General features: G+C 58.9%; 1 protein-coding gene across 1 annotated transcript; it reads right to left on the bottom strand.

Annotated features, from left to right (window-relative positions):
• Positions 1–924: 924 nt before the first annotated feature.
• LINGO3 (leucine rich repeat and Ig domain containing 3) lies at positions 925–25,578 on the bottom strand. The gene is made up of 3 exons (XM_040593283.1): positions 24,398–25,578; positions 14,758–14,861; positions 925–4,776 (listed from the first exon to the last, which is right to left on the bottom strand). The coding sequence occupies exon 3, from the start codon at positions 4,740–4,742 to the stop codon at positions 2,925–2,927; it is 1,818 nt and encodes a 605-aa protein (XP_040449217.1). The 5' UTR covers positions 4,743–4,776; positions 14,758–14,861; positions 24,398–25,578; the 3' UTR covers positions 925–2,924.
• Positions 25,579–27,161: the final 1,583 nt, after the last annotated feature.

Below are 27,161 nucleotides of genomic sequence, written 5' to 3'. Positions count from 1 at the left end.
CCTTGCTGGGGGGCACCAGGACAGATGGTCCCCAGCCAGCCGGGCGAGGGGACACTAGGCTGGCTGAGCGCCTCATGGGGATGGCGACTGCAGCTTGGCCAAGGGCAGGGATGGCCTCCAGGGTGTCCCCCAGGGCTCCAGGACAGGGAAGGGCACTGAGAGGGTCACTTCAGTTTTCCTTAGAAGAGAGGCGCCCCCACCCAGGGCCGCTGGCTCCTGTCCTTGACCCTACTGTGATGCCCCTCCATGCCTCAGTTTCCCCAGGGAGAGAGCTGCGGTGCAGATCCCCAGTGCCTGGTTTTCCAGCCTCCTCAGAGAGGTTTCGCTGGGTGTGTACATCTGTGCACGTGCATGTGTACATCTGTGCACTCTCGTGTGCATGTGAATCCTTTTAACACCCCCCCTCCAACGGCCCTGCAGGCAGGAGGTGAGGTGCAGCCTTTGCACCCTTCAGCTTAAGCGTATCCTTATAAGCACTCTATTAATAATTAATAATAGATTAATAGCAGTGGCAGTTTGTTAACACATACGCATTAATCATTTATTAGTTATTAATATGGACTTTAGTACCTTCTGAAAGTTGGTTTAGCATTGTTTATTAAGGGCTTTGCGGGGCTGATGGTGCCAATGACCAGCTGATGGGCTGCAAATCCCAGCAGAGCTCTGGGGGGGGGGGTTAACGGCTGCCTGAGCCCTGGGACTCCCCTGGGCTTGCACCAGGCTGGAGCAGGTCTGGGAGCACAAAGGCACCAATCCTGCACGTGGTGCAAGTGTCTCCAACCACCCTTTTGGGTCCTGCCCAGCCCCACGCTTCCACCTTTGTCTGCTGATTTTGGCTTTTCTTATTTGAGGCACATGGAGAAGAAAAGGGGGGAACAAACCAGACGAGCCACAAAAGTCCCTTTTTTTTTTTCTTCCCCCCCCCCCCCCCCCCCCGCCCCAAATACATTTCACATGCTCATGACATATAAAACTGTGCCGGGGCTGCACTGCCCAAACCTGCCTTTGCTCCCGGCTGCAAGGGTCTGTGCCCGACCCCCCCCCCCCCACCCTCCCAGGTAAAAAAACCCACCCCAGCCACCGAACAAGGGTGCGCGGTGAGGCCGGTGGGACCCCTGGCACGACACGGCATGCACGGCTTGGGGAGCGAGGGGGCACTGGGCATGCGGGGGGCCACGGGCACCGGTGGGGGTCATGGCAGGGGATGGATGGGGGGATCTGGGCAGCCTCCCCCGCCCAGGTCGGGGGCTGGATCCTGGCAGTGACCGGCTGCAGTGGGGAGCAGCCCCGGGAGCACCTTGGAGAGGACTGGGTGCTGCGCCCACCGGCTCCTTCGCCCCCCACCCTGCTGGGGCTCAGCTGGGGGCACCCAACACCCGTGGGTGCAAGAGCAGGACGGGGTGCAGGGGATGATCCCAGCAGCTGCTCTAACTTGTGCCCCACGCAGGAAAGCTCATGGGGGGCCCCCAGCCCCCAGCCCTGGTGAGCTCCTGCCTCCCGCGCAGCCCCAAAGGGCCGGGGATGCCTGGCAGGGGACGGGCAGCTCCCAGTGCCCAGCCTGAGCGCCGCCGGCTGGAGAAGGGGCATCCAGGTGGGGGACATGCTCCCCCTGGAATGGGACAGAGGTGGGACCTGCAGCAACCTCTGCGTGTGCACATGGGAGGAGAAGACGAGGAGGAGGAAAGTGATGGGCTCCCTGGCCTCTCTAAGTCCCATCCAGGGTCTTCCCTTCCAGCTGTGCCAGCTCTGCCCCTCTCCCACCCATACAGTGCTGCCCTGAGAGGGGAGCCCGGGGACACCCACCCGTGGGCATCAGCGCTGGAGGGTGCGGGATCCAGGCGGACACGACGGAGGTGCCAGCTGGGACCTTCTCCCTGTGTCTGCTTCTGCCACTGGTTCCCCAGCTGGTTCCTGCGAGCCCTTCTCCCCTTCCTGAGGCTGCACCGCTGCCCTGTGCAGGACGAGCCAGCTCCCGCTCTCCTGCAGACTTGGACTTTGCAAACCACAGAAAATGGACCCAAAAGTGCCTTTTGCACCCTCGCGAATCCCGACTCCCCAGCCCTTCACCCTCACTGCTCCTGCAGCAGCTTGGGCAGATGCAAAGGGCTTTGCCTCACCCTGGGGCTGCTCCTTCTGGTTTTAGCGACCTTGACCTCATTTTGCCTCTTTTCTTCCTTTTTTCTTGCTGACACTTCCTCAGAGCCCGGCCTTGGGTGGGTTATTATTGCTTGTGCAGGAGCATCCCTGGGCACCCACATTTGCAGATGCTGCATCTTAAATCTGCCGACAGGAAGCTATCACGGCACGGCTGTGCCCCAGGGGGTCCGGCTTTGCCGAGGGGCTGGGGGAGACCCCCAACTCAGCGCAACCTCCCCTGGTACCCCAGTCCTGCATCGCCCCGGAAGACTTTTCTCTTGGAAATTCATTAAAAAACATATCATTGGACCAACCCCACCCCCCCAAAACAAACAACAAGAAAAGAGAACCATAAACAACCACCAGGAAAGTTTTCCGGAGAGTCTCTTAAAAAAAATGGGAAAGGGGGAAAAAAAAGAAGCAGTTTTTTTTTTTTCCCAGGCCCAAACGCTGCTGATCTCTTGGCAAGAGAAATGCATAGTTGGTAGCAAAAATGTTGGCTACATCGGGAGCCCCTGGAGCTGCGACGGCTGCTGAGCCATTGTGCCCCAAGGGCTCACCACAGGGCCGGGACAGCCGTGGCCATCGCTCCCCGCCCCTGAGGTCCATGTGGTTCTGACCCTGCTGGCCCACGGCACCTCTGCATGTCTCCGTCTGTGTCCCAGCACTGCGAGGTCCTGCCACCAGCCCTGGGACGTCCCTGGTGCTCCCACCACCCCTTTGACCCCGTTCCGCCATGGCCGTGCCCGGGCCCAGGCAGCAGACAACGGTTCTCTTCTGGGAGAGGCTCAGATCATCTTCATGTTGAACTTTCTGGCTCCTCCTTGGCCAGTGGTGGTGGTGGGACCGTCCACCTTGCGGAAGGAGTACTCCACTGAGAAGTTGTTCTTGTGCTGCCCCCGGCCCCGGCTCCAGACGAAGAGGAGGAGGAAGCAGAAGAGCACCACGCCCAGGAAGGTGATGCAGCCCATGGCCGTGGAGACCAGGATGGTCTTGAGGTCCAACGTAAACTTCAAGAAGACTTGTGTGTCGTTGTGGGAGGTGTCGTTGAACTCGCTGAGGTATAAAGTCCGGTTTGCGTAGCGGGAGCCATCAGCCGGGCGACCCTTGACCGTCAGGGTGGCGAAGTAGGTGTCGTTGCCACCTGCGTTGCTGGCGATGCAGATGTAGGTGCCACTGTCCTGCACCTGGGCGAAGCGGATCTCCAAGGTGCCCCCAGGCAGCACGGTCACCCGCCCCGTGCTGCGGGTGGTGATCATGCGGTGCTGGGGGGACACCCAGGCGATGGAGGGGTCTGGCTCCCCGTCTGCCCGGCAAAGGAAGGACACGGACTGCCCCTCCCGGGCTGTCACGTGCTGCAGCTTCCGATCCCGGATCTTGGGCTTCTGGCAGGTGAAGTACTCGAAAAGCACAGAGTCCGGGAAGTCGCGCAGGGCATTGCCCTGGATTTCAGGGGGCGAGGAGCACATGGGCTGCTGCCCGTCGAAGTTGAGCGTCTTCCGCCGCTGCAGGATCCAGAGGAGGCGGCAGTCGCAGGCCAGGGGGTTCCTATCCACCCGCAGCGTCTCCAGCGTGTTGACAGAGTGAAAGGTGCTCTCCTCCAGCGTGGAGAGAAAGTTGCTGGAGAGGTTGAGCAGCCGGATTTGTCTCAGGCCGGAGAAAGCCTGCGGCTCCACGGATATCAAGAGAGCGCCCACGATGTGGAGCTCCTGGAGCCGGATGAGGTCTTTAAAGGAGCCCTTCTGCACAGTGCTGATGGGGTTGTAGGACAGGTTCAGGTACCGGAGGTACACCAGGTTCCTCAAGGCAGCGGCAGGCACGGCTGTGATGTTGGTGTAGGTGATGGAGAGCGAGGTGAGGTTCAGGCCCTGGAAGCTGGTGGGGGAGACGTCTTCCAGCAGCGGCCAGTTGTCAATCTCCAGCTGCAGGAGGTTGTAGAGCTTCTTGAAGTTTTGGTCCTCCAGTGCAGAGATGCTGAGGTGCCGGAGCCGCAGCACCTCCAGGTTCTGGAGGTAGGAGAGTGACTCCGCTGAGATGGAGGTCAGGTTGCACTTCTCGATGGTCAGCTGCTCCAGGCCGAGCAGCCCCGAGAAGGCCCGCTGGGAGATGTACACCAAGTCGTTATCGCCCACCTCCAGGCTCTTCAGGTTTCGCAGGTCCTGGAACATGTAATCCAGCAGGATGACGAGTTTGTTCTCGCTGATGTCCAGGAGCGTGAGGTTGGTCAGCTTGGTGAAGACCCCTGGGGGGATGAGCTTGAGCTGGTTCCCCCGCAGCCGCAAGGTCTGCAGGTTGAACAGGTTGCTGAAGGCGCCCGGCTCCACATTGGAGATGATGTTCTCACTGAAATCCAGCTCCTCCAGCAGCGGGTACGGGGAGAGGTCCCCCGGGTTCAGGCAGCGGATGCGGTTCTTGTTGAGCTCCAGGATCTTGGTCTCGGTGGGGATGCCCTCAGGGATGGAGGTGAGCCGCTTGCGGTGGCACACCACCGACTTGATCTGCGGGGCACACTCGCAGCGGGCAGGGCAGGCTGCCACCCGCGGGGGGCTCAGGAGGACCAGGTGGAGGACCAGGACCAGAAGCCACCATGTCATTGTGTAGAGCATGGTTTTACGGGCTCACTACTGTTCCCCCATGTGCCTGGAAGGAAGAGAGATGCAGAGTGAGTGGCAAGCCTGGGGGAGGCTAACAAAGTCCTACCCAGCCCCAGATCACCCGTCTGTGGGCTGAGACTGGAAAATGCTCCCCAGACCGTGGCCTGTGGTGCTGGTAAGGCCCCAGCACCCCCCAGGAAACCCACTGGGCCCCACTTGCAGCATCTAATGGGTGACCTTGTGATTGTGCCCCATGCAAACCTGGGGTAAACAAGCCCCACTGCCCGCACGTTCTGTTGGGAGAGCACAGGAACCGAGGCAGGAGGAGAGGTTTGTGAAAGGGCAGTGCAGGAGCAGAGAGATGCAGCCAGAGGCCTTGCAAACTCATGACACAGGTGGGATGCCACATGTCCTCGGCTCCCCCTGCAGCTGCAGCGAGGTCTTATCTGGCAGCACAAATCCTTCCCAAGCCCTGGGCTCCGTGAGGTCCCCCAGGACAGGGGATGCTCAGTGCTGCACGTAGGGACCTGTCCTCCCATCCCTGTCCCCAGCATCGCCCTCTCGGAGTGGAGATTAAGGCAGCTGCGGGCACAATCTTCACAGCAGAGGGATTAATGCCGACCCTGCGTGGCGCGGTGCCCTGGCTGCCCTCCTTTCCAGGGATTAGCACTTGGCTCTTGCTTTCCCTTTTCTCTGCTTCCCCTTTCCCACTGCCTGTCCCTTTCCCCACCCCAAAGCCGCTGGGCTGCCACTGCACCTGGAAACGCACTCCACAGTCCCCCTTTCCGTAATGAAGCACTGTCATTAACCTAATTAAGTGGCAGAGCTGCTTGGTTGGGGTGCTGTGGGGTATTTCTGGGCCTGCATGCACCCTGGCATGCCTGCCTCCATGGGGAGATGCTCACCATGTCCTGGCAGCCCCTCCTTCTCCTCTTCCTCCCCCTCCTCCTCCTCCTCTTCCACCTCTGACTCCTCCACCTCCTCACTGCCAGAGTTTATTTGCTTTGTGCCCTCCCAGGTGTCTCCTGGCCACTGCACCTCATGGGCAGGAGGCAAGAGCATCCCTCTTCCCAGCTGCTCTCCATCGACAGTGTTTACCTGCGTGCCAGCTGCCCTCACCGGGGACAAACCTGCCTGTCCCTGGGACGTCTCCACTCACAGACTCCGAGCCCTGCCTTCGCTGTTTTCCAAATTTTCAGCACGGCCAGACTGATGGTTTGAAGGCGCGGTGGGGCACTGACCCCTCGAGCACAGGGGACCACATCCCATCACTCCCACAGCACTGGGACAAACTGGTGTGCAGTACCCGAGAGGCAGCCAGGCTGGCTCCAGCCCTTCTGCCTTCAGGGAAGCCCAAGCCCTGGCTCCGGGGAGCGCTGGACCTTGTTTCCTTGCCCAAGCCCCCACCCCCTCACTTCTGTCCCTCTGGGTGCATCAGGGACCCCAAACGCGGCTGCCAGAGCCCAGCCAAATGTGGGGAGGGGGGACGGGAGGATGCGATGTCTGGAGCCGCTCAGCCCATCACAGGTTTCTTCCAACCTAAATGATTCCATGGCTTTTCCTATTCTACGAATCCATGACTTTTTTTTTTTTTTTTTTTTTTTTGGTACGTGCCTTAATCTTGTCACATTTCCCTTTTTCTTCCAGCGACTCAAACCGAGAGGGAAGCGTTCCCATTTTTCACACAACCACAGGGAGGGGACCAGCAGCTGGGTGGGATGCAGCATCACATTTCCTTGCTGGAGGACAGTGGGGTGGGACCAGAGATGCCCTTGATGCCCCAGCCCCTTCTTACCCCCTCGCCAGCTATGCAGCCCCCTCCAGCAGTGCTCAGGCTTCACCATTGCACCCAAACCCCCCTGTCCAGTGACTGGGGGTCCCCAAATGCCCCCCAAGCACTGGAGGAGGGATGTGGCTGGAGCTGCTTGGCAGCTTCTGCCTTCCGGGAGGCTGCTCACAGCCGTGCCAAGAGCCATTTTGCGTTTGGCTCTGCCTGGCTGGTGGCCTTGGGAACCCGAGCTGGCTCTGGGATGGGGGGGGGGGGGGCGGCTTCCTTGGTCCCCCCACTTCAGAAGGCTCTGCTCCTGCTCTGCTGCAGGGCTGAATGGGCAGGATGCACTCGGGCACGACCTGCAATCCCACAGGAAAAACACCCTCCCAGTTGACTGTGACGCATTTTTTCTAGGTAGCATCTCTATGCTTGGCTGTATCCTGTGCCTGCCATCACGTCCCCCAGGGGCTGGGGGTGGATCTGGCCCCTTCCCCTGCCCACAGCCACGGTGCTGAGGCAGCCCGTGAGCACGCCAGCTCACCGCCGTGTTTATTATGAATGAGCCCGCGGTAACCATACTCCACTTTTGGTTACTACTCTGGCCACCTGATCCTCTAAGCAGAGGTACGAACCCGCTGGCGTTGTTTTACCCGGCAGCCGGGGAGCAGGAGCCACGGCTCATGGCTATCCTCCCCGCTCCGCAGCTGCAGCAGAGCACCCATGGGTGCTCTGGTGGAGCTGGGCACGGCCCCGACACCCTCAGCAACCCCCACGGCAGGGGATTAATGGGTGCTGGATGAGCTTCCCCCCCCAGCAAATCCAGGTGGATACACGCTCTGGAGTGAGGGTCTCTGCTGGCCCCGGAACATCCCGCAGAAGCTGCCCCAGCTGTGGAGACCCCGTATCCCCTGCAGTGACAACTGGGACCCCATGGTCCCCATCCAGCCCGGGCAGAGCCCAGCACAGAGCTGAGCCCACTGGCTATTAATAGCTCATGACTCCGACAGCGCAGTGCTCTCCAGGGCTCACCTCGTCCCTGGGGGCTGAGGCCAATTAAGACTCCAGTTGAAGGCCTAGATACAGGCTCTTCTTCACATTTAATTTATTTTTAAAAATAACACACCTGCTGCATGCAGGGCTGGGGAACAGAGCCGGGAAAGCCTGCGGCTGAGGGGCTGCGGCACAGGGTTGGGGAAGCCAAGCAGACCACCTTTGGCTACCTCGGAGCCCCTGGGAGCAGCCCCCAGCTCCTTCCCCCCCTCCCCACCAGGACAGGTGGCCACTGAGCCTGTTTTGTCCCAGCCACCCCAGCACGGTGCTCCCCAGCCGCCCGGTTCGCAGATGCTCAGCTGCCAGCCGCCCCAGCCCGCAGGTGGGGTTTCGCTGCCTCGCACCACCGCTGCTCCGGGAAACGGAGGCGGCAAATCCCTGTCACCCGCTTCGAACGGCTCCTGCTTTGGTGGCACACGCTCGGCACACTCGGCTCCTCAGACAGCAATTGCTCCTCAGCCACCATTCCTCCCTTTTTCTGAATAAAGACCAGAAAATAAGCCAAGGGTGACATTTCTAGGTTCCCCTGTTTTGACATCGTGCACGTACAAATGCTTCGGTCAAAAAAGCATCTTGTTTTATCATTCCATTGACTTGCAGGATGCAAAACGGTCCTGCTGAGACCTTCTCCTTCAAGAACCCCACCGCTGCTGCTGGATGAGCCTGTGTCACCTCCTTCACGGGTCTGCCTGGGGAGGCTACATGCTTGGGACAGGGGATGCAGGGGACCCCAGGGGAGGGTGGAGACCCCAGGCAGGGAAGGAAAAACCAGGGCAGAAAGCAATGCTGGGACTCCCATGCATTTTTGAAAGGCTCATCCTCAAAACACCAATGGGGGGGATGTGTGTGCCCTGACACACAGGTGACAGGGAGGTGGCAGTGCCAGCAACCCGTGCCAGCACATCCCAAATTGACATGAGACAGGAGAGGGCTCCTACAAACACCGCCGGCAGCCAAACGCTGCTGGAAACACCCCGAGCGCTGCCTGCTCGATGCTGCTTGCCGGCAGCCAGCCCTGCCCTGGCAGCGAAGCGTCCCAGCTGCCTGCCCACGGCCGCCCTCGCTCCCCGGCTGCTGTCCCCAGCCTGCCAGGCTCTGTGCCAGCAGCTCTTCGGCGCAGACAGCGGCACCTCCATGCTCGCTGGGGGCCGTGCCAGCATCCTCGCAGGCGCCACTGCCCCGCTCAGCCCCTGCACTGGATTTGGGAGGAGGATGGTGTGGCCGAGCATCCCTGCCGAAGCAGGGTGGTATTTCCCCTGGCTTATTTCCAGCTTGCCAAGACTGCTCGGGCAGAGCGCCGGACTCTCCATCAGCACAAACTGCCTGTGCTCCCCGGTCCTGGGTTATCAACTAGATGAGCTCTGCGTTCCCAGGAATGGGGTACGGCTGCATCAAGCAGGCTCGATGGCTCGGCTGGGACTCAAACCACTCGGAGCTGCCGGCTTGGAGCGGAGGACGCGCGCGCTGAACGGGGACTCCACCAACTCCCACGGGCGGGTGCCAGGCTGAGCTCTGGGCTTTGCCTCCGGGTGGGAGCCTTGGCACGGGGAAGCCCAGAGCCAGAGCCCTTCAAGACCCGAAAAGGAGCCCAGCTCCCCAGTCCTGTGCCAAAACCCATCCAGATGCCTGCTCCTTCCTCCCCACTAGAAAACCCCGCGCCCCTATTTATACCCTGCAACAACCAGCAAAAGCACAGTCTGCCCACGGGGGTCCCGGGTTGCAACGGAGACACCCAGAGCGCCCGGGACGTCTGCTTCGTGCTCAGCTCTCACTGGTGATGCTGCCCAAATCAACCTGTAGCACCTGCAGGCTGACACTGGCCCCCCGGGGCAATTTTAGGCATTTTTCAGAGCTGATACAAAAAAATTCCGTGCCCAAACGTGAAGTCAGGGATTTGAACCGTGTATTTCCAGCCACGGCTGCAGGTGGCTTTGCTCACAGCAGAGCACAGTCACCAGGGACATTTTCCAAGGGCACTGAAACAGGGACCGAAGGCGATCTTGTGCTGCTCAGTGTCTCCAGGGTTTCTCCTGCCACCACCCAAAAATAAACCTGTGGCTCTTGCAGTTTTATTTTATCCATTGCCTGGAGTCTGCAAAACCAATGGGTTTGTGGCCACGCTGAGCTTGGAAAACCCACAGGAAAGACCAGGGGGCATGGGGAGGATGGAGGTGATGGGGAGGAGCTGAAGGAGCACCCCTGGCTGTAGGAGTGACACCAGCAGGTTTCTCCCTCTGCTGAGGGCAGCAGAAACAATTCTGCTTATGCTGGGGAGTGGAGGAGAATAGATCAGATCTGAGGCATAAACAAAGAGGCAGAAAACTTGGAGGGTCAGAGGAGGCCAGTGACGTGCCTGCGCCTTGCTCTAGCGAGGCTCTAGTGATCAGGCAATTAGCAAACCAAGCATGAGAATAATCCAGCTGAAACAGGGAGAGGAGGAGAGAGCTGGGGATAAGAAGGAAGAAAATCAATCACCAGACCTAATGGAGAATTATCTAGCGGAGAGTTATTCCTAATCCCATCAGAGTCTGGCTGGGAAACAAATTCTTCCAGCTCTGCCACTCCACAGCATGTTTTTCTGGGTCAGTTCAGCTCCCTGCAAAGCCGGGTGGGAGCAGGCAGGAGGCAGAGCGGGAGCAGCGGCGGGGACAACCGAGCAGCTGGGTGGGCGGCAGGGCAGCCTCCGCAGCAGGAGGGCAGCTGGCAGGCTCCATACGGTGGGTGCTCCCACACCGCGGTGGCTCGTGCCTGCAAGACCTGGCAAATGCCCGAAGGTCGCGGCTCCCCGGGGCACCAGACAGCCAAGTGACTGCAACCAACAGCCATGGCAGAGCTCAGCAGGGACCCGTGGTGGCTGTCCTCCTAAGAGTCACCCTCCTGAGCCGGCTCAAACAGAAACAGGCTTTCCTGACGACTCACAGAGATGGAAGAAGAAAGTGTCGGAGGAGGGATGTCTGTGAGGAGACAGGCTCCTGCTGGGCCACTGCAGAAAGTGTCCCGAAGCGTGACTTCAAGGGACTGCTTGAACAGCGTGGAAACCTTCTGTAGAAGGGAGTTACTCAGGTGACTGGCACTGCTGCATCCCACTCGTCTCCCCCTGCTCAACGGCCCCAGGTTTTGGGGCTAGCCGAGACGATGCTGGAGCACGAAGGCTGTGTGAGCTTTCAGCAGAGGCAGGATTTACCCTTTCTACCCAGCAAAAGCCACGACTGATGCCTTAACGGAGCTGTCTTCCCACCCTGTGATCCCATCCTGAGTCCTAGCTGAGTCCTCAACAGTCGAAACCACAGGACTCTCCACTTTTCCTCCCACGTGGAAACTCCCAACCCTCACAAATGCTGTGAAAACCCAGAAATGAGGATTCCCTAATGAGCTAAGACACCAAGGAGACAACTTGAAAGAAGCCACGGCTTATTTTTAGAGTCAACCTTATGATTCTTGAGCACGTGGCCCAGGCAATACTGCACAAGCAGCCACAGATTGGCCGCAATCTGCTTTTCTTCTTGATAGACGTCATGTCTGAATCTCTATCTCCACAAGATGCTCCCGGGAGAGAAGACATTTAGATACGACCACAATGTACAACATTTCTAAAAGGTCACTGCATGTACTAGGGAACGAGGTGCAGGAGCCACTCATCAGCAACAGGGGCTTTGGGGAGGTATTTAACATTCCACAAGCATCTTTATTTCTCTACCAAGGTGAGTAACTCCTCTAAAACGCGGGAAGGGGGAGCAGGACTGGTGGGTGCTACACTCTTATTTCAACCCAAGCAGTTGGCTTGAACCACCAGCCAGATCTGAATCCCGACACCCACCGGGCGATGGTGGCTGAGAGCAAACCTGGCCCAGACCTTCACGACCTCAGCACCTGCTGGACCACGCAGGAACCAGGGCTGGGCTCCACTCCTTGTCTCCAACCAGAACGCCTTGCTGGTGGTGAGCTGCTCCACTGGCATCGCTCAGAAAACACTGGAGTTGAGCTTGGGTTTAGTCAGGGGCGGTAGTCCCCAGATGGGCACTGGGGATTATTTTTTTCAGGACTCCCAGCAAGTTTCTGCTGCGCAGTGAGAACTTTTAATTTGCAGAAGCCATTAATGTCATGGGCAGGATGAAGAGGGTCACAAAGGCAAATGCAGGCTGACGATCCACGTCCCTGGGACTTCACCCCAATGTTTTGCCATCACTGTCTGTCACCCGACCAGCTGCTGGCCACAGATCCCATGGTGTCCTTGTCCCTGAGCACCCACTCGGCTGGGAGAGGACCCAGCAACGAGCTCAGAGGCCACCCGGGTCTAGGAGGCTCCCCCTGTAAACCACCTCCCCCCTCTCCCACTGAACAGCAGGATGCAGCCCAGGAGGCTTTGCAGAGCTCCTCATCCAAACCAAAGCTCCTCATCCGAACCAGCCTGAGGGTCTGCCCGTACTCAGGTTTCTCCCCAACCCAGCACCGAGAGCGGGGACGGGCAACCCGAGCCCCCGGGAAACGTCCTCCTGGCATCTGTTGGGTTTTAAAGCCCACGCCACGATGCTGCTGCAAGATGTAGAAAACACACACTCCTAACAGCCCCATCCAGCACAGCCGTGCCTGCCTGGCTGTCACGTACCCTGGCTACGAGCAGAGCATCTCAGGACACAGGGCTGTGCTCCTGGCAAGGGCTCCTGCCCCCACTGAGACACAGATAAAAGTCATTAAATGAGAAAGGGGAATTTGCTCCTTCTCCTGCAGCTCCTTCCCCCTCCTGCCTCCCACGGCGTGTGGCTGCTTTACGAGCTCATCGCGTACCTTCTGCACCAGGGCTGCCAAAACCCAGCCTGGGAGCAGCACCCCAGGAACAAACCCTGGGCGGCAGAGAGCACTGGAGCCCGTGTGCCACGCATGGCTGGAGCCACGTGGAAGGGGACGGAGGGAGCTTGCTGGAACCTGGCCAAGCAGGACATCCCCAGGCAGAGCTCGCTGTCCCCCCTCACCGGGAGCACCCATGTCCTGCCACAGCATCCGAAGGGGCTCCCAAGCAGCAGGGACAACGTGCCACCTGGCCACGTGAAAGGGCCCTGAGTCTTTGCTCCTCTAACCCAGGCAGCTCCATAATAAATGAAGTACAGGAGCAGGATGATTAATAATCGTAACTGAAAAGCATACACTGTAATTAGCCACCTTTCAGAAAGCTGATTGATGACGCTGCTCAGGGGCGCGCGGCGCGCCCAGGCTGGCACACATGCAGCCGCTGGCCCCAGCCCCGGCCAGCACCTGGCAGAGCCCCCCCCCAGCTGCTGGTCGAGGACATCGCAGCAGCCTGAGCACCAGCTGCTTCCCCGCAGGCTTTGCCCCGGCAAACGACCTCATTTGTCCACCTGGTCCAGCGCGCCAGCCCTCGTTAGATTAGGTTGTTCATTGAGCTCAGCATCTTGGTGATGCTGGCCTGAGCCCCTTGGGAGTCTGGCATGTAAATCACACCGTGATCGATGCTTCCAGCTGCCGGCACTGGACCTTTGATGGTAAAGTCTACTCTTCATCCCTTACCTGAACCGCAGTGGCACCCAGCGCAGAGCCAGGGTTGCACAAAACCAAGTCAAGGCGGTCACAGCTACCTCTCCAAGGCACACAGATAAAATGACCGCTATTTCCAGGCTTGACCCTCAGAGAGGACCCTGCTCCTGAAGGGCTCAGCCCCAGGGGTGCCCTCACCCACGGCAGGGGGTGCAAGGGTGCCTGGCACGCTGGCGAGCCCGGCTTCCCTCCAGAGAGGGAGCCTGGAGCCCTGGGGCCGGCTGCTGCCAGCCCACGGGCACCTCACCTCGGGAGGGTGATGCATCACTTGGGAGGCTTTAATTCAACCGGGCGGCTGGACCTGTGGGCAGGATGAGCAGGATGAGCAGGCTGACAGACAGATGTCTGCTCCGAGGACAGGGCGGGAGAGGCAGCCGTGGGGGGGAAAGCAAGCGGTCCCAGCAGGACTGCTCGGCTCTCTACAGGATAACGAGCTTTTTGTGGCTCTGCTAGCAAACCTCTGTGGGTGCAGCGGGGTGAGAGGGGCAGGTATGGAGCCCCTGATCTGCTGGAAACCCTGCTCACAGCTGGAATCCCAGGCAAGGGGAGTGCAGAGCAACAGCCTCCCCTCCACCTTTCAGCTCTGCTCAGCGTCAGTCCTGGGCTGAATGCATTTTTTAAGACCTGTCCACAAGCTACTGCATTGGCAATTTCATTGTCATCCCAATTACGATCATGGGAGCAGCAAGCAAAGAAAGCAAAACGCCATTACAGGGTGAAATAACGCTTGACATTGCAATCTATACCTCATCCTGCCAGTGGGAGAGAGACCGAACCCCCCACTGTAATAAGTCCCTGGGAGGGGAGGGGGACGGCGGACTCGTCCCAGCCCTGCCTGAGCCCTGGGAGAGCAGAGGCCCCCCCAGCCTCACTGCTCAGATTTCGGAGGGGGCTGCCCGGGCCCTGGGGGGGGTGTCCAGCTGCGCCAGCCCCGCATCTCCTCCAGGCTGGAGACTGCAGCAAGTGGTGACATTTGAAGCAAGACACGCTGGTGTCTGTCCCCAGATCTACAGCTTCGGGGCATCAGCTGTGGCTGCGGGACCAGGGCAGCATCTCCCTTCCCACACGCAGCCCCAGTGAGGTCCCCACAAGTCAGAAGTCTCCATGGCAAGAGGGGAAGGGGATGGCAGGGCTGTATCGCTTCACTCCTTGTCCAGCATCTTGACAGCAGAGCAAGGGCAAAGGCTCCAGAGCCCCTCTCCCAGAGCTGGGGGACTCCCGAACCCCATGAAACCCACCCAAACCCCAAACTGCCACTCTTCAAAGCGATGCTGCGCGTGCAGGCCGGTGCGGCCAAGTCTGGGGTCCCCGCCGCTGTCTGCCAGTGGCCTCAGAGGGTGTAACAGAGCTGAACGCCCCTGAGCTTCACATCACACCCCCACTTCAGTTACTTTTTCTTCATTTTGGGGCCATGGCAACAGGCAGGAGATTTCTCAGCTGTTACGTGGGATAAACCACCAGCTCGATGGTACCAAGTGCTCCACACTGAAAAAGGATGGTGGGGACGAGGAGGGAGCTAATGCCACCAAGCAGGGATGGCCATGAGCTAGAAATGAGTTGGATTTCAAGCATCCCAGCGTACAGATCCCATGAGGTACAAGGGCAGGGATGCTGCTGTCCCCCCCCCGCCCCTGCTCAAGCCCGGGGGGTGCTCACCGTTCTGCAGGTCCGGGGCCGCACCAACATCTGGGTCTGCCGTGGCATCTGAGATCGGGGATGTTTAGACAGCAAAGTGTCCGGCACAGCCAGCCTCGGCTCCTCTGGGCAAAACAGCACAAGGAGACGACTGTCAATCACCTTTCCACAGTGTCCAGCACAGAAATCTCAAATAAATGCCCCCAGAACCCAAGGACGTGGCACACGGGCACCTCGCAGAGAGGGGAAGCATCGAAGCATCCATAGTGTTGCTCCAGCCCAATGTGTGACCTGACCATTTCAGCTTGCCCAATTACATCCATAAAATGATACAGCACTTTGTATCCTGAAGTGTCCTCTGACAAAGAGGAGAGTGTTGGAGCCAACAGCAGCTCTGGGATGGAGCAAGGGAAGACCCGGCAACGCTCCTGGGCAATCACCTGCGGGGATGCCAGGAGGCAGCACCCCCACAGCAGGTGCCCATGGGCAGCTCGCCAGGAGCCCCCTCATTTGGGGAGATTTGACCCAAACCTGGGAGAAGTGCCCTGTCCCACGTCCCTCCCCGGGGCTCTCTGCAGGGCCGAGACATGCTCCCAGCCCTGAGGGCCGGTGCAGGGGATGCAGGACACTAGCCTGCGAGCACGTTTCACTACAGTTTGCTAAAGTGTTTTGAGCTCTCTGGATCAACCTTAATTAGTCTGTAATAAAGAAAGAGGGAATTGAAACAGCTCCTTTTTCAGGGGAAATCCACACCCTCCTGGTTAAGAGACCACAGATGGTCCCAGGCTCGGGTCCTGTTCAGCTACACTCACACAGAGATGCTGTTACAGAGATGCTGTTACAGCCTGGCAGCTGCTCTGACCTCTGCTCGAGACCCCAACTCATCTCTGCCCCCTGCTCCTGTCCAGCCCAGCTGCCCCAGAGCTGCTCAGGGGGCACGGCAGCAGCTGGGGAGGTTAATTCCTGCTGAGAGGGGACCGGGGAGCCTTCGCCAAAGGAGCTTTCCATCGCTGGAGAACAGTGGAGAAAGGAGGAACCGGCCCTGCAGCGGCAGCCCGAACCATGTGCCACCAGATCCCCTGCTTTGTGCTTGGGGGGGACATCGCCAGTGGCACCGGAGCTGACCCCAGGAGGGTGGGTGCCCCTGCCCGGGCAGAGCCGCCCCCCTCAGCCTCCCCCCACATGCTCCTGCAGCCCCAGCGTTGCCCACCTGCTGCTTCTGGATGGGTAAAACTGCACTTTTGGGGTCCCCGGTGAACCGAGAGTGCACAGCACTCCAGAGAAGCTGAAATTCCTACAGGAAAGCATCACTACCCCAAAGCGAAAGATGGAGGGATCCCCCTAAAGCCCACCGGCTCGAGGCTCAGCCATGCAGGTGCTGTGTGGGAGCTCCGCTTCCCTGGCCACCCCTGAGCCGGGGGTCCCACACAGCCCCTGGGGGGTGCAGGGTGGCTGGGCTTCACCAGGGACTGACAATCCCAGCCCGTTCCCTGCTCCAGAAAACCTTCCTCTTGTCTGCTTGGCCTGGGGGAACCTCAAGTTCTCCCTGGGAGGGCAAGCACCCACATTTCCAGCTGCCAGGTCCCAGTGTTGCCAGCAGCACAGAATCATGGAACGGCTGGGGTCAGAAGGGATCTCTGGAGATCACCTCGTCCAACCCCTGCTATGGCAGGGTCTCCTAGAGCAGTATCTCCTAAAGACCAGACCAGGATGCCCATGTCAAGCTCCTCTGGGGCAGGAGCCCCCCACCCTTGGCACACACACACACACCAAGTCTCCCAGCCGCAGCCTGCAGATGTGCACAGCAGCAAACCTGCAGCTCATCCCAGCCCATGAGAGACCCGCAGGGGCCAAACCACAAGAAACCCAGACCCCAGGAGCCCCCCGACATGCCCCCGCTTCAGGACACCCAACAGTGTCCAGGGTCCAGCCAGCCAGCATCGTGCTGCCCTGGCATCTAGGAGCGCGGAGCATGGAGCAGTAAGCCAGAGACTTTTGTTCATTAGTGGAATTAGCATCACACTTCCCAGCCAGGCAGGCTTCCACTTGACCTTCAGTTATTGAAATATGAACAATAAAAATGATGTGTTATTGTGGAGGGGGTGTCACAGGCCGTTCATTTGAAATCATCTCTCTTAGTAACACGCGCCCCCAAGAACATCTTTTTGCAAAAGTAAATAGGAAAGTTTGGAAAACCATCTGAGAAAGAGGAAAAATTCAGCTCCACCCATCCACAGCAGCAGCCCAGCAGGGACAGGCATCTCCTGGCTTCTGGGGAGGGCAGAGCCAGAAATGACCCCAGGGAGAGAAATGGAGAGATGGGGCAGAGCTGTTCAAAAAAACCCCCAAACCCCCAAAAAAACCCAAACAACAAGAAGAAAGAAATAGAGAAAAGAAAAGACCTGTTTCTTAAGAGTCTTGGGAAAGTGGGAAGTTACTGAGATGGAGGCAGCTGAGCTGGACCCCAGCAGCACAGCATCAATCCAGCATCAAGCGGTCCCTGCACTGGGGACGGCTCTGTCCGTGTTCTGGCATGAACCATAACTCACAGGCCAGCAACAGCCGCGACCCAGCAAGAACCTTGGGGCAAATTCATGGGGAAAAAACCCACCAACAAACCCAACTGGCAGCTGTGACGGCTGGTGCTGGATGAAACAAATCCACCAGATCACAACCCCCTTTGCCACTGCAACAGCAAACAACTTGGGCCTGAACTCTGAATCCAGAGGCTGCCAGATGTTGGTGCAGGACTGAGCAAGGCAGGGAAAGGCAGCGGTGCTGAATGCCAGCAGGATGCTTCCTTAGCTGGAAATCGCTTTGCCATGAGGCTGGTGCTTGATGCAAAAAAAGTGAACGTGAAGACAAGAGAAAGTGTTCCCTGAATTGATGAACCAGCCTCCAAAATAACTCCTGGAGCAACGCACGGCTGGGGCAGGACGAGGAGGGATGTCTGGCATCACCAGCTGCACTGCCCAGGGAGCAGACCAGAGGCTCCAGATCCATGTCAGCCCTGGGCACAAGGACTAATGAAAGCAGGAATTCCCCCCCGCCTTCCACTTGTCACACTTAATGCTTATGGAAAAAGGTTGCGATTTAGACCTCATTTATGTCACTTCATCTTTGGTTTGCAATTGCAGGGTCCTGCTCGTTTTCCACCCCCAGTTAGTGTTCAATTACAGGGGCGCTGCTCCATCCCGCCTCGCTGCTGCACTGGAACGGAGAAGAGACAATGGTCCTGGCCATGCAGCTCCCCCCAGGTCTCCGGAGAGGAGATGCTCTGTAGAAGGCTGACCTGAGAGCAGCCTTTTTCCTCTGGCAGCACGAAGGGAAGCAGATGGACTTTCTTTCAAATGAGATTTAAATGGAAAAACACAAAATAGCTCATTCTGCCAATATTGAAGAGTTGGCGCCCAGCTGTCCCGAGCATGGGGAAGGTCAGACCGGGTGACCCTCTGGAAAAAGAGGCCAGAAGCACCAACCACCCGCACGGTTTGCTCCTGTGGCTGCACCACTGAGGCTGGGTCTGAAACAGCGGTCAAGGCACGGCTCGGGCACAGAGCTCAACACCTTATTTTCCTCCCAAGGGAAAAAAAATAACCCACCTAAACTTAGGTATTATGGTCTCCATAAACCAGATCACTGCGAAGACTCAGCCAATGGAGTTTGGAAGAGATGCTTGGTCAGAGCCGCCTCAGTTACCCTAGCTGGCACTGCAGGATGGTGCTCTGCAACCCTCTGCTGCTCACCAACCCGCCAGGGGTGGCACAAGGATGGTGCTTACGAGGCCTTTTGAAGGTAGGAAGCACCTTCCTGAGCCTGCCTGGGTCTTACTTGGTCCATCCCCAGGGGCAGCACATCGCTGCTCCTCTGACTTGGGTTGTTTTACAGCCGTCCTGGCTGCCCGGCCACTCCACATTACAGCCAGAGCTCCTCGCTTTGCTGCACCCCAGGCAAGCTGGCCCCACAGCTCCTCAACGCCCCTCTAAACTATTTCAGCCTGCAAATGAACCCTCTCATCCCTCCAGACTGAAACAGCATCCAAATAGAGCAAGAAAGGCAAGCGAGACCTCGGGGGCACTTTTCTGGAGATGCTGAGGATGCGAGATGAGTTGAAGGTCAGGCACATCCCCTTGACCTGCTGTGTCTGCTTGCATCTGTGCATGTAAGTGGCCACGATATCCCCACGCTCCTGGCTCTGAAGCCAGCAGGGGCTTTGCTACCTCCAGAGCGATGGGTTTCTCAGCCCCAGGGAGAAGCAGGATGGTCCCCACTCCCGGGCTCACCCCAGGTCCCACATGGCCTCCTTGAGTCTCCTGGGAGCATCAGGGTCCTGCCATGTAACAGGGACAGCACTTGGGCTCAAACGTACCCAGGGCAGTGAGAGGGAGAGGGACAATATTTGTTTCAAACATTTCTTCTATTCCCTTTCTATTAAATATTTTCCCTCCTCCTTTCAGAGAACCTCCTTTATTTCTCCCCATCTCCCTCTAGCAACGGTATCTGGGAGAAACAATGAATTTTTAATAGGAGGGGGGGTGGGAAGCAGGAGACCCTAAGGCAAAGAGATAAAACATTGATCTATTAAATAACTCCCATTATCACAAACCCACATTTTAGGGAGAGGGAATTGCACGAAGGACCATGCAGCTTCGGACGCCGACATCTCACGCTTGGGGTCGCAGCCCCTGCTTTTCTCCTAAACCAGTGCCAGGGGGAATGCTGAGCAAAAGCAAGTTGCAGACGGGGCGAATCCTGCTCGGAGGGACTTTCCTGGCCTTGCCACATGCACACAGTCATGGCCGAGGCGGCTCTGGGTGTGCGAGACCCCCAGAGGCCATTGCCCAGGCAAGGGGAACCCTCCAGCTCTCCCAGCCCGCAGCACTGTGGGTTGTCCCTCTGCAGCAGCTCTTGCCATCACCTGGTCCCCACATCCCCCCGGGCTCTGCAGGGACAGGGCTCACCCTTGCAGGGCAGAGGATGCCTGGCTCCCCACGGTGCCTGGCCCTGCCGCCTCATCACACGGCTATAACTAAATATAGTCCCCAGTTCTCTTTTCTTGTAGGCAGAACCAGTGCTTCGGGTGAAAGTCCTTTCCCATGAACTCACTGTTGCTTAATAAAGCACAAACCCTCGGAGACCTTGATGCTGGGATCTGTCATTTTAATTCTTAGTGACACTTGTTCCTCTCCACTACGGTACGTGGCCGCTGCTATCTTGGCTGGCACATCGGGAGCCGAACAAGAAGCCCTGGTGCTTCACATCTGAGATGTTAAGAGCTGGGATGCAGCTTTAAAAAACAAACCCATATGATGGATGGGGCTGCAACCTGCAGCAAAGCTCACGGTGGCATGAAAGATTCAGGGAGAGGAAGGCAGGAAAGCAAGGAAAGATCTGGGGGGCAGCCAGAGGGCATGGGAAGGAGGAGGGGGAAGGAGAAGGGCACGTGTTGGGGCTGCGGCTGGCTTTGCCACTCAGGACTGAGCCACGTGGCGAGATGGATGCTGCCTCCACTCCCCAGCCTGGTACCTGGGATGCCCGCATGGATACCAAGGCACCGTGGCAGCCTGGGGATGGCAGCCCAGAGCCTTCACCGTTTGCTTTTTGAACTTGCCCACAGGGAAGCAATTTCTCACAGTTTGCCCAAATTATCCACCCAAGTCCCTGCTATTTGGCCACGCTGGGCTGAGTTTGCTCCTGTCCTTGGTTTGCCCATTTTCTGTCGAGAGAAGTGCTCGGGGCTGGGGAGTGCTCTGCTCTGCGACAAGTGCCATTCCCCCACCTTGACACCCGCACCAGCCCTGGCCCCACATCTTGGCCAGCCTCAGCCCCCACCTCCCACACCCCACAGAGCCGGGGCACCCCTGGGCCAGCACAGGGGTCCAGCTACAGCCCCAAAGCGTCACGACTTAAAAGCCAAGAGATCAAAAGGAGAACCCAGCACATGCCCTTGCCAACAGCTGCCCAGCGCACGCTGCCGACAGCTAAGCGATGATGCGGTCCAGCCCCCCTCGCTCCCGCACCCCCCGAGCCAACGCTGATGGAAGCATTTGCTTTGTCTTTCAAGGTAAACCCCAACTACACCTCAAAAACAGCCTTCCAGAAAAGTCAACTGATAACGCCTGAAGCCAAATCAATTTCCCTACCATTGCCGGCAAGCCAGAGTGGCTCTCGGCATCTTTTCCAAATGCTCTTGCAGGTTTTATTGCTTTCCTTCATCTCCTCTCACATCTCTGCTCTGAACATTTCTGCCCTCGCCTGTTTGATTTGATGTTTTTCCAGGACTCACAAAGCGGTCGGGCTCCGGCAGCCCCTCCGTTGGCAGCGCCTCCTGCCCCCGCACTGCAGCCCCTGCCCCGGGGCAGGGGAGATGCCGCATGATGCCCCCTCCGCCCTCCTCAGACAATTTAATTGTTGCTTTACAGCTGCAGCCACAGGCAGGCAGCAGGAGTTTGGCTGTTGCCATCTCAACCTACAAAGCTAGGCCTCCGGACTCCATCCATTTACAGATGGGGAAACGATGCGCGGGGTGTATATCGGGGTTTTTTAGAGCCACTTGGGAAGTCAGTGTGGCCAGGGACAAGCTCAGGGACAGTCTCGCTTGGCCCCCGGGTCCCTTAGCTCTGCGATATGGCATTTGGCACCTGGGGGATGCTGCTGGCACCAGGCGTCCCACCCAAGCTGCCCACACCACAGCGAGCCGGCGGCATGGGAATTACCGCTGCCCACGCAAAACACCCGTCCACGTTCTTTATATTTCCAATGTTATTTCCAGGGCTACGGCAACAGCTCGCTCCCGTCCTGGGGATGCGAACGCAGCAGCGATGCAGCTCTCATCTGCTGGAGTAGCCCAGCTCCTCTGCAACCGCCTGCTCCTCCTGCCTTAGGGAAGCTTCGGGACCACCCACTCCCTGGTAGGATGCTTGGGGGCAAAACAGTGGCAAGCCAACCACCTGAAGCTGGAAAAAAAAAACCCAAACAATTCTAACATCAAATTAAAGCCTTTAAATGCCAAGCACAAATACAGCTGGGCGCTCTTGTCCGTCTGTGCCATCGGGCTTCAAATTCAATGTTTAATTCAGGCCCGTGCTGCTGCTTGGAGAGAAAGCGCAGTGATTAGGTTGGGGCCTTGGAGCGAGGGATACGTTATCTTGCGATGCAGGATTAACACAGCTAATAAAAACAGACATTCCTGAGCTCCAAACACTAGAAAAATAGGAAAAAAGCCCCTGGCCCTGTTATCTTCAGTGAGGGATCGGCAGAAGCGAGTCCCCTGGGAAGGGCTGAGCCTGGCAGCAGCAGGAGGTGGTGCAGGATCCGGCCATGCCTGGGAGATGCCCTGGCTCTGCCACCGCAGCGAGCCCCTTGCTCAGCCTGGCGCAGCCACTTCCCACCCCAGGCACTGACGCCACGAGGCAGAAAAGCAGCCCAAGACGGGTGAAAAGCAGCCCAGTCCCCATTTCTCTGGCCCTCCAGCTCCCTCCTCCCAGCAGAGCAGGATAAAAGCAAAATCTGCTGGGTTTTAAAGCCAAAAACCCCAGCTCTTTCAAGAAGCTGTTTTGCCTCCTGCTTCCCTACATCGGTGGGGACACGTTTGCACCCTGCTCCGGGGGTGCTTCTCCTGCTGCTTTGCAAGCTGGGCATTGCCGTGTTCGAGAGCATCTTCCCCTGAGCCCAGCTCAGCCAAAGACCAAGAGCTTTGGGAAGGGCTGCAGTGGGATTTCTGCAGCCTCTGAAAACCATGAGAAATGTCAGGGGGAACCAGAAGCCACCTCTCCCAGCTGCTCCGGCCAAAACTCTGCTAGTCCTCCGGCAGCAACTCCGCTCCCTCCCCTCCACCTTAACGAGCACCACAGAACACTGTTGATAGATACATTATCTCAAATTAAACCGGATCAATCACAGGCTGTCACACTGGCAGCTCCCCAACATGTCTTGAATTATTCTCCTGTTTAAAGGACACACGGCACGTTCCTTGCTGTGTCCCGGGGCAGGGGGTGCAGGCAGCAGGGACCTTGTCCCCAGCCTCCATCCTGCAGCGTGAGGGATGACAAAGCAGCGGCGAAGGGCAGAGCTTTGGGGTGCAAAGCTGCATGGTCCCTCGCTTTACCAAGAGGTTGCCATGGGGTTCATCACCTGCATTTTGCATTTTTAAGGCCACCGACAGAATCTGGCCCTGGCTTTAAAGACATGCATGAATATATCACACTGAGCAGCCGCTGGGCTTGCAAGGAGCTGCTGGGCAGCTCCGATTTTTCAGTTTTAGCTTGTTTGATATTATTTTTTTTTTTAAATATTCCTTGTGATTTGATTGAGAGAGATGTTTGCAGGAACTTTCCCTCACTGCATGCAGCTTTTCTCACGCTGTCTCCCTTGCGTTGGGGCTGGACCTGGGTAAACCAGTGCCCACTGGGATGGCCTGCTCCAGGCAGGACAGCTTCCCACCCGCAGGCAGCGCAACCCCAGCCAGGCAGGAGCAGGCAGCAGCTGGCAGCTGACACCAAGCAACAAAACTAAGCAGCAAGTGGTAGCTCTTCAAAAGGCCCAGGCTGGTCCTCACCAGGCAACCAAACGTCCCCAATCCTGCTCCATCCCCGGGTTCCAGCCTCTCTGGCTGGCGCAGCTGATGCTCTTTGCTCGAGTGTGTGGACTCACACTCTGGGTGCTGCCAGGCTGCAGATCCACACGCTGAGCCACTCTCCATCTATTTTGTGGGTGCTCTGCCTGCTTTTGTTATCCTCTCTCCTCCCGTTTGCTCTTTTCTCCTTCCCAAAAGCTCGTCTCAGGGTGAAGGCTGGGCACGGATTGAAGCAGCAGCTGCTCTTCTGCCACCGCCGCCTCGCGCGAACGCGGTGGGAATTAGAGCACCTTTTGTCAGGTTTTAAACTCAATCCGCTTTGCAAGTGGATTAAGAAACTGGCACAAAAGTACTCGGGATGTGGAGTAGGAAGAGCAGGCTGCTATTCCAGAACGGCGACAGGAGCCGCGTCTGCTGCGATTGCTGCCTGCTCCATTTCCCGGAGAACCACAACCCCGGCAACATCCCCATGTAAACCAGACTGGGATTGCGGGCGGGATGCGCCTGGCCCGAACCCCGGGGGTGCGGGGGGCCGCGGCTGCGGGGCGGGGGGCAGCGGGAGCCTGCTGGACCAGGGGGGGGCCGACAGGGGCGAGGGGGGGCGGGGAGCAGCCACCTCCCGGCCCTGCCAGACCGGCTCGGGGCCGCCGGGGGGCTGCCCGCAGCGGCCCCAGCCCTGGCGGCGGGGGGGCTGCAGGTACCGGCCCCCCCCGAGCGCCGGGGCCGAGGGCAGCGCGGAGGAGCGGCGGAGCGTTGAGCCGGCCGGGTTCGGGCTGGACCCCCCCCCGCCCCGGCGCCGCTCCCCGCCCGCCTGAGGCCATGGAAGCCAACCCGGCACGGGGGGCGCCAGCCCTGCCCGCCCCCCCCCCCCCCCCCCCCCGGAGCTGAGCCGCGCTCCCCGCGGCCGCCGAGGGGCCCTGCAGCTCCGGGACGGTGGGCACCGGCCGGGCAGCCGGTTTGGGGGTACGGGGGGCAGGGGGCGAGGGTGGCCCCAGGGCGGCGGGGGCTCCGCGGCCGACCCCCCACCCACGTGTGCGCCCCGCCGGGCTGTGCCCCCCCCCCCCCCCCCCGGGACCCCGCACTCACCGCTCGGCTCCCGCTCCCCGGCTGCCCATGGCGCGGCGGCGCGGGCAGAGCCGCAGCCCCGGGGGCGGCGCGGCGGCGGCTCCGGACGGACCCCGGCCCTGCCCCGGCCCCGGCACAGCCCGGCCCCGGCTCTCCCCGCCGCCCGCCGTGCCTGGCCGTGCGCGGCGGAGCGGGCGTGGGAGCCGCCCCCCCGCGCCCCCCCGCCGGGCCGGGCCCGCGCCGCCCCGGGAGCGCGGGGGAGGGACGGGGACAGGGACGATGCGCGGCCCCGGGCTGCGCTGCGGGAGGGGGGAACCGCCGTGGCGGAACGCAGGGAAGGGTGCGGGGGGGTGTCTCCTCCTCTCCTCCCCGCCTTGCGGTGCCCGGAGGGGAGGGGTCCGCCCGGGCTCCCCCAGCCCTGGGCTCCCCGAGCCCATGCCAGCACGCCCGGGTACCCGCCTGGGCTCCCCCAGCCCCGTGTCACCCAGCCGGTGTCTCCGCCACCCCGTGTCACCCTGCCTACCTGCCCTGGGACAGGGTCCTGGGGCCCACAGCACCGTGAGCCCCCCTCCCTGTGCCGCAGACTTACCCCGCGGGGGTGGTTGTGGACCACCATGGCCATTTCCCCCCCCCCCCCCATCCAACTGGGAAATTGGGACAAACAGGGCATCGGCAGCACGGTAACAGCAGGAGTGAGCATGGCCCCAGCCCAGCTCCTGCGCCTGGGCGCCCGCTGGGCTCCATTACCCCACACGCGGCCACAGCAGGGCCAGGAAGACGCCAAGCTCTGCGGGTGACAACGTCGGTGCGCCCACCAGCACCCACCACCCCCATGGAGACAGTGCTCACCATTAGCCATTCCTCCTCTGACCTCTCTTGCCCCTCAGCTCCTGCTAAAGCCTCCCGCAAACACGGATGATTTGGTTAATTAGGCTTTGAGGATGGGAAAGGCCAATTCCCTCCTAGGGCCGACAGAATTCCTGGTCTGCTCCGTTCATCACTGCTGGTCCAGGCTGGCACTAGCCTCGCTGGTCACAGGGCTTAGGAGATGCAGGCTGCTGAAGTGGAGTGTCCTGTGCCCTTGATCTGTTGCGTGACAGCTGATGAGCATCACCTGAGCGATTTGGTTACAATTTCTGCATCTGGCAGCGGCTTTCAAGCGGGGTTTGGCAGCATGTCCTCCATTTTACAGATGGGGAAACTGAGGGAAGAGATCAGGAGTAAGGAGCAGGCACAGCGCTGGATCCCAGGCTGATTTAGTGCCACGGGCTCCCTTGCTAGATGTTCCTGCCTGGATTGGCTGCATTTGTGCAGGATGTTGCCAGGAGAAATGCCAACAGCTCTCCCAGCTTGGGTGCCTTATCGGTTCCACTTGCAACTTCCATCCCTTGCTGCAGCCCAGTGCTTCTGCTGATGGAGATTTCTGGCTGCCTCCTACTGCTCGTTTGTTCTGGGATGTGGATTTATAATTTCAGTGCAGGCACAAGCATCTCAGGCTTTCCCATTTGAGTTTCATCCCTGGATCTGCAGTTAAAACTAGGAGATTTACATAGGTGTGAAGGCATTTAATTGCTGTTTTAAACGATAACAATTTATCTGCTTAATAAAAGGTGAAAAATCCAAGCATGAGAAATGCAACTTAGTTGGAGATGTATTTTTAAGAGGCTGGTGTTGGGGGGGAGGGCGTGCTGGAGCGATCCATGTTTCATTTCAATTCCCTAGGATGAAAAGGTGATTCTGGCTAATTTGAACCTAGTCATTAAGCTGCTGTTTCAAAAACACGGAGTCAATTAAACAGCTTCCCCCCCCCCCCTCGCTCCACAGGCCTGCCTTGTTATTAATCAAGGGACAGGGGGAATTGCTTCATCCATACGGCTCGTGCTCCTGTCACTGGGAGCCAAGTGCTGATCTGATTTTATCTGATGGAAGATGCTTTCCTGCCTGCTGGCCAGGATTAGAGTTGATTTTGGGGGGCAGAGTGCTGGTAATACAGAGGGGAGCCCAGGTTGGAGGGCACCACCTTGTCCTTGTCCCCTCTCCAAGCCTCTCACCAGAAATCCAAGTAATTTATGTTAGACTCTGACCCCTTCACACCATTATTTTACTTTGGGGGAAATCAAGGCACAGACAAGGGTTTGTCACTAAAGCCCCTGGAGTGGATTTTAGCTCAGCTGTGATCCCTCTCCAGGTGTGTCCCAGTTCCCACCTCCTCCTACTAGCTTTGATGCCCCTTTAGCATCAATTTGGACTTTAATGAAAGCCCTGGACAAAAATACAGGGAAGAGGTGCCAGGCTGAGGTTAACAGCTCTGCTTCCCTGGGCTGGAGCCTCGCAGCCCTGTGCTGGGCATCAGAGAAGCCCAGGGAGCCAGGTCTTGCTGTCCAATTAATTCAAATTGGCATTAATCAGAAAGAACCTTATACTAGGAGGCAGGGTATACTTATACAGGGGGCAGGCTGGGCAGGGGCTACCCATCCTCTGAGCACCCAGAGCCTGCTCCCTGCCACAGGCATTTGGGGGCTCTCCTTAGCTCCCTGGACTTTACCCTACCCATCACCCCTATCCCAAGATCCCGGCCCTGTGCAAAATAGTTGTGTGTGTGTCCCCCCCGCCCCCGCCATGAGGATGGGGACCCATAAACCACATTGCTCTGAACTCTGCCTCTTGCTCAGCATCAGGACTGGGGACGGAGTGGGACCACCTGGGTTACAGCTGTACCTTGTGAACTGAGGGGAACACAAATGTCACCTCCTCCTGTCAAGGTGTCCCTGTCCCCAGCTCTGGG

The sequence above is a fragment of the Falco naumanni genome, chromosome 4 (genome assembly GCF_017639655.2).
Source record: "Falco naumanni isolate bFalNau1 chromosome 4, bFalNau1.pat, whole genome shotgun sequence".
NCBI lineage: Eukaryota > Metazoa > Chordata > Aves > Falconiformes > Falconidae > Falco > Falco naumanni.
This window is presented reverse-complemented; position numbering and strand designations above follow the sequence as displayed.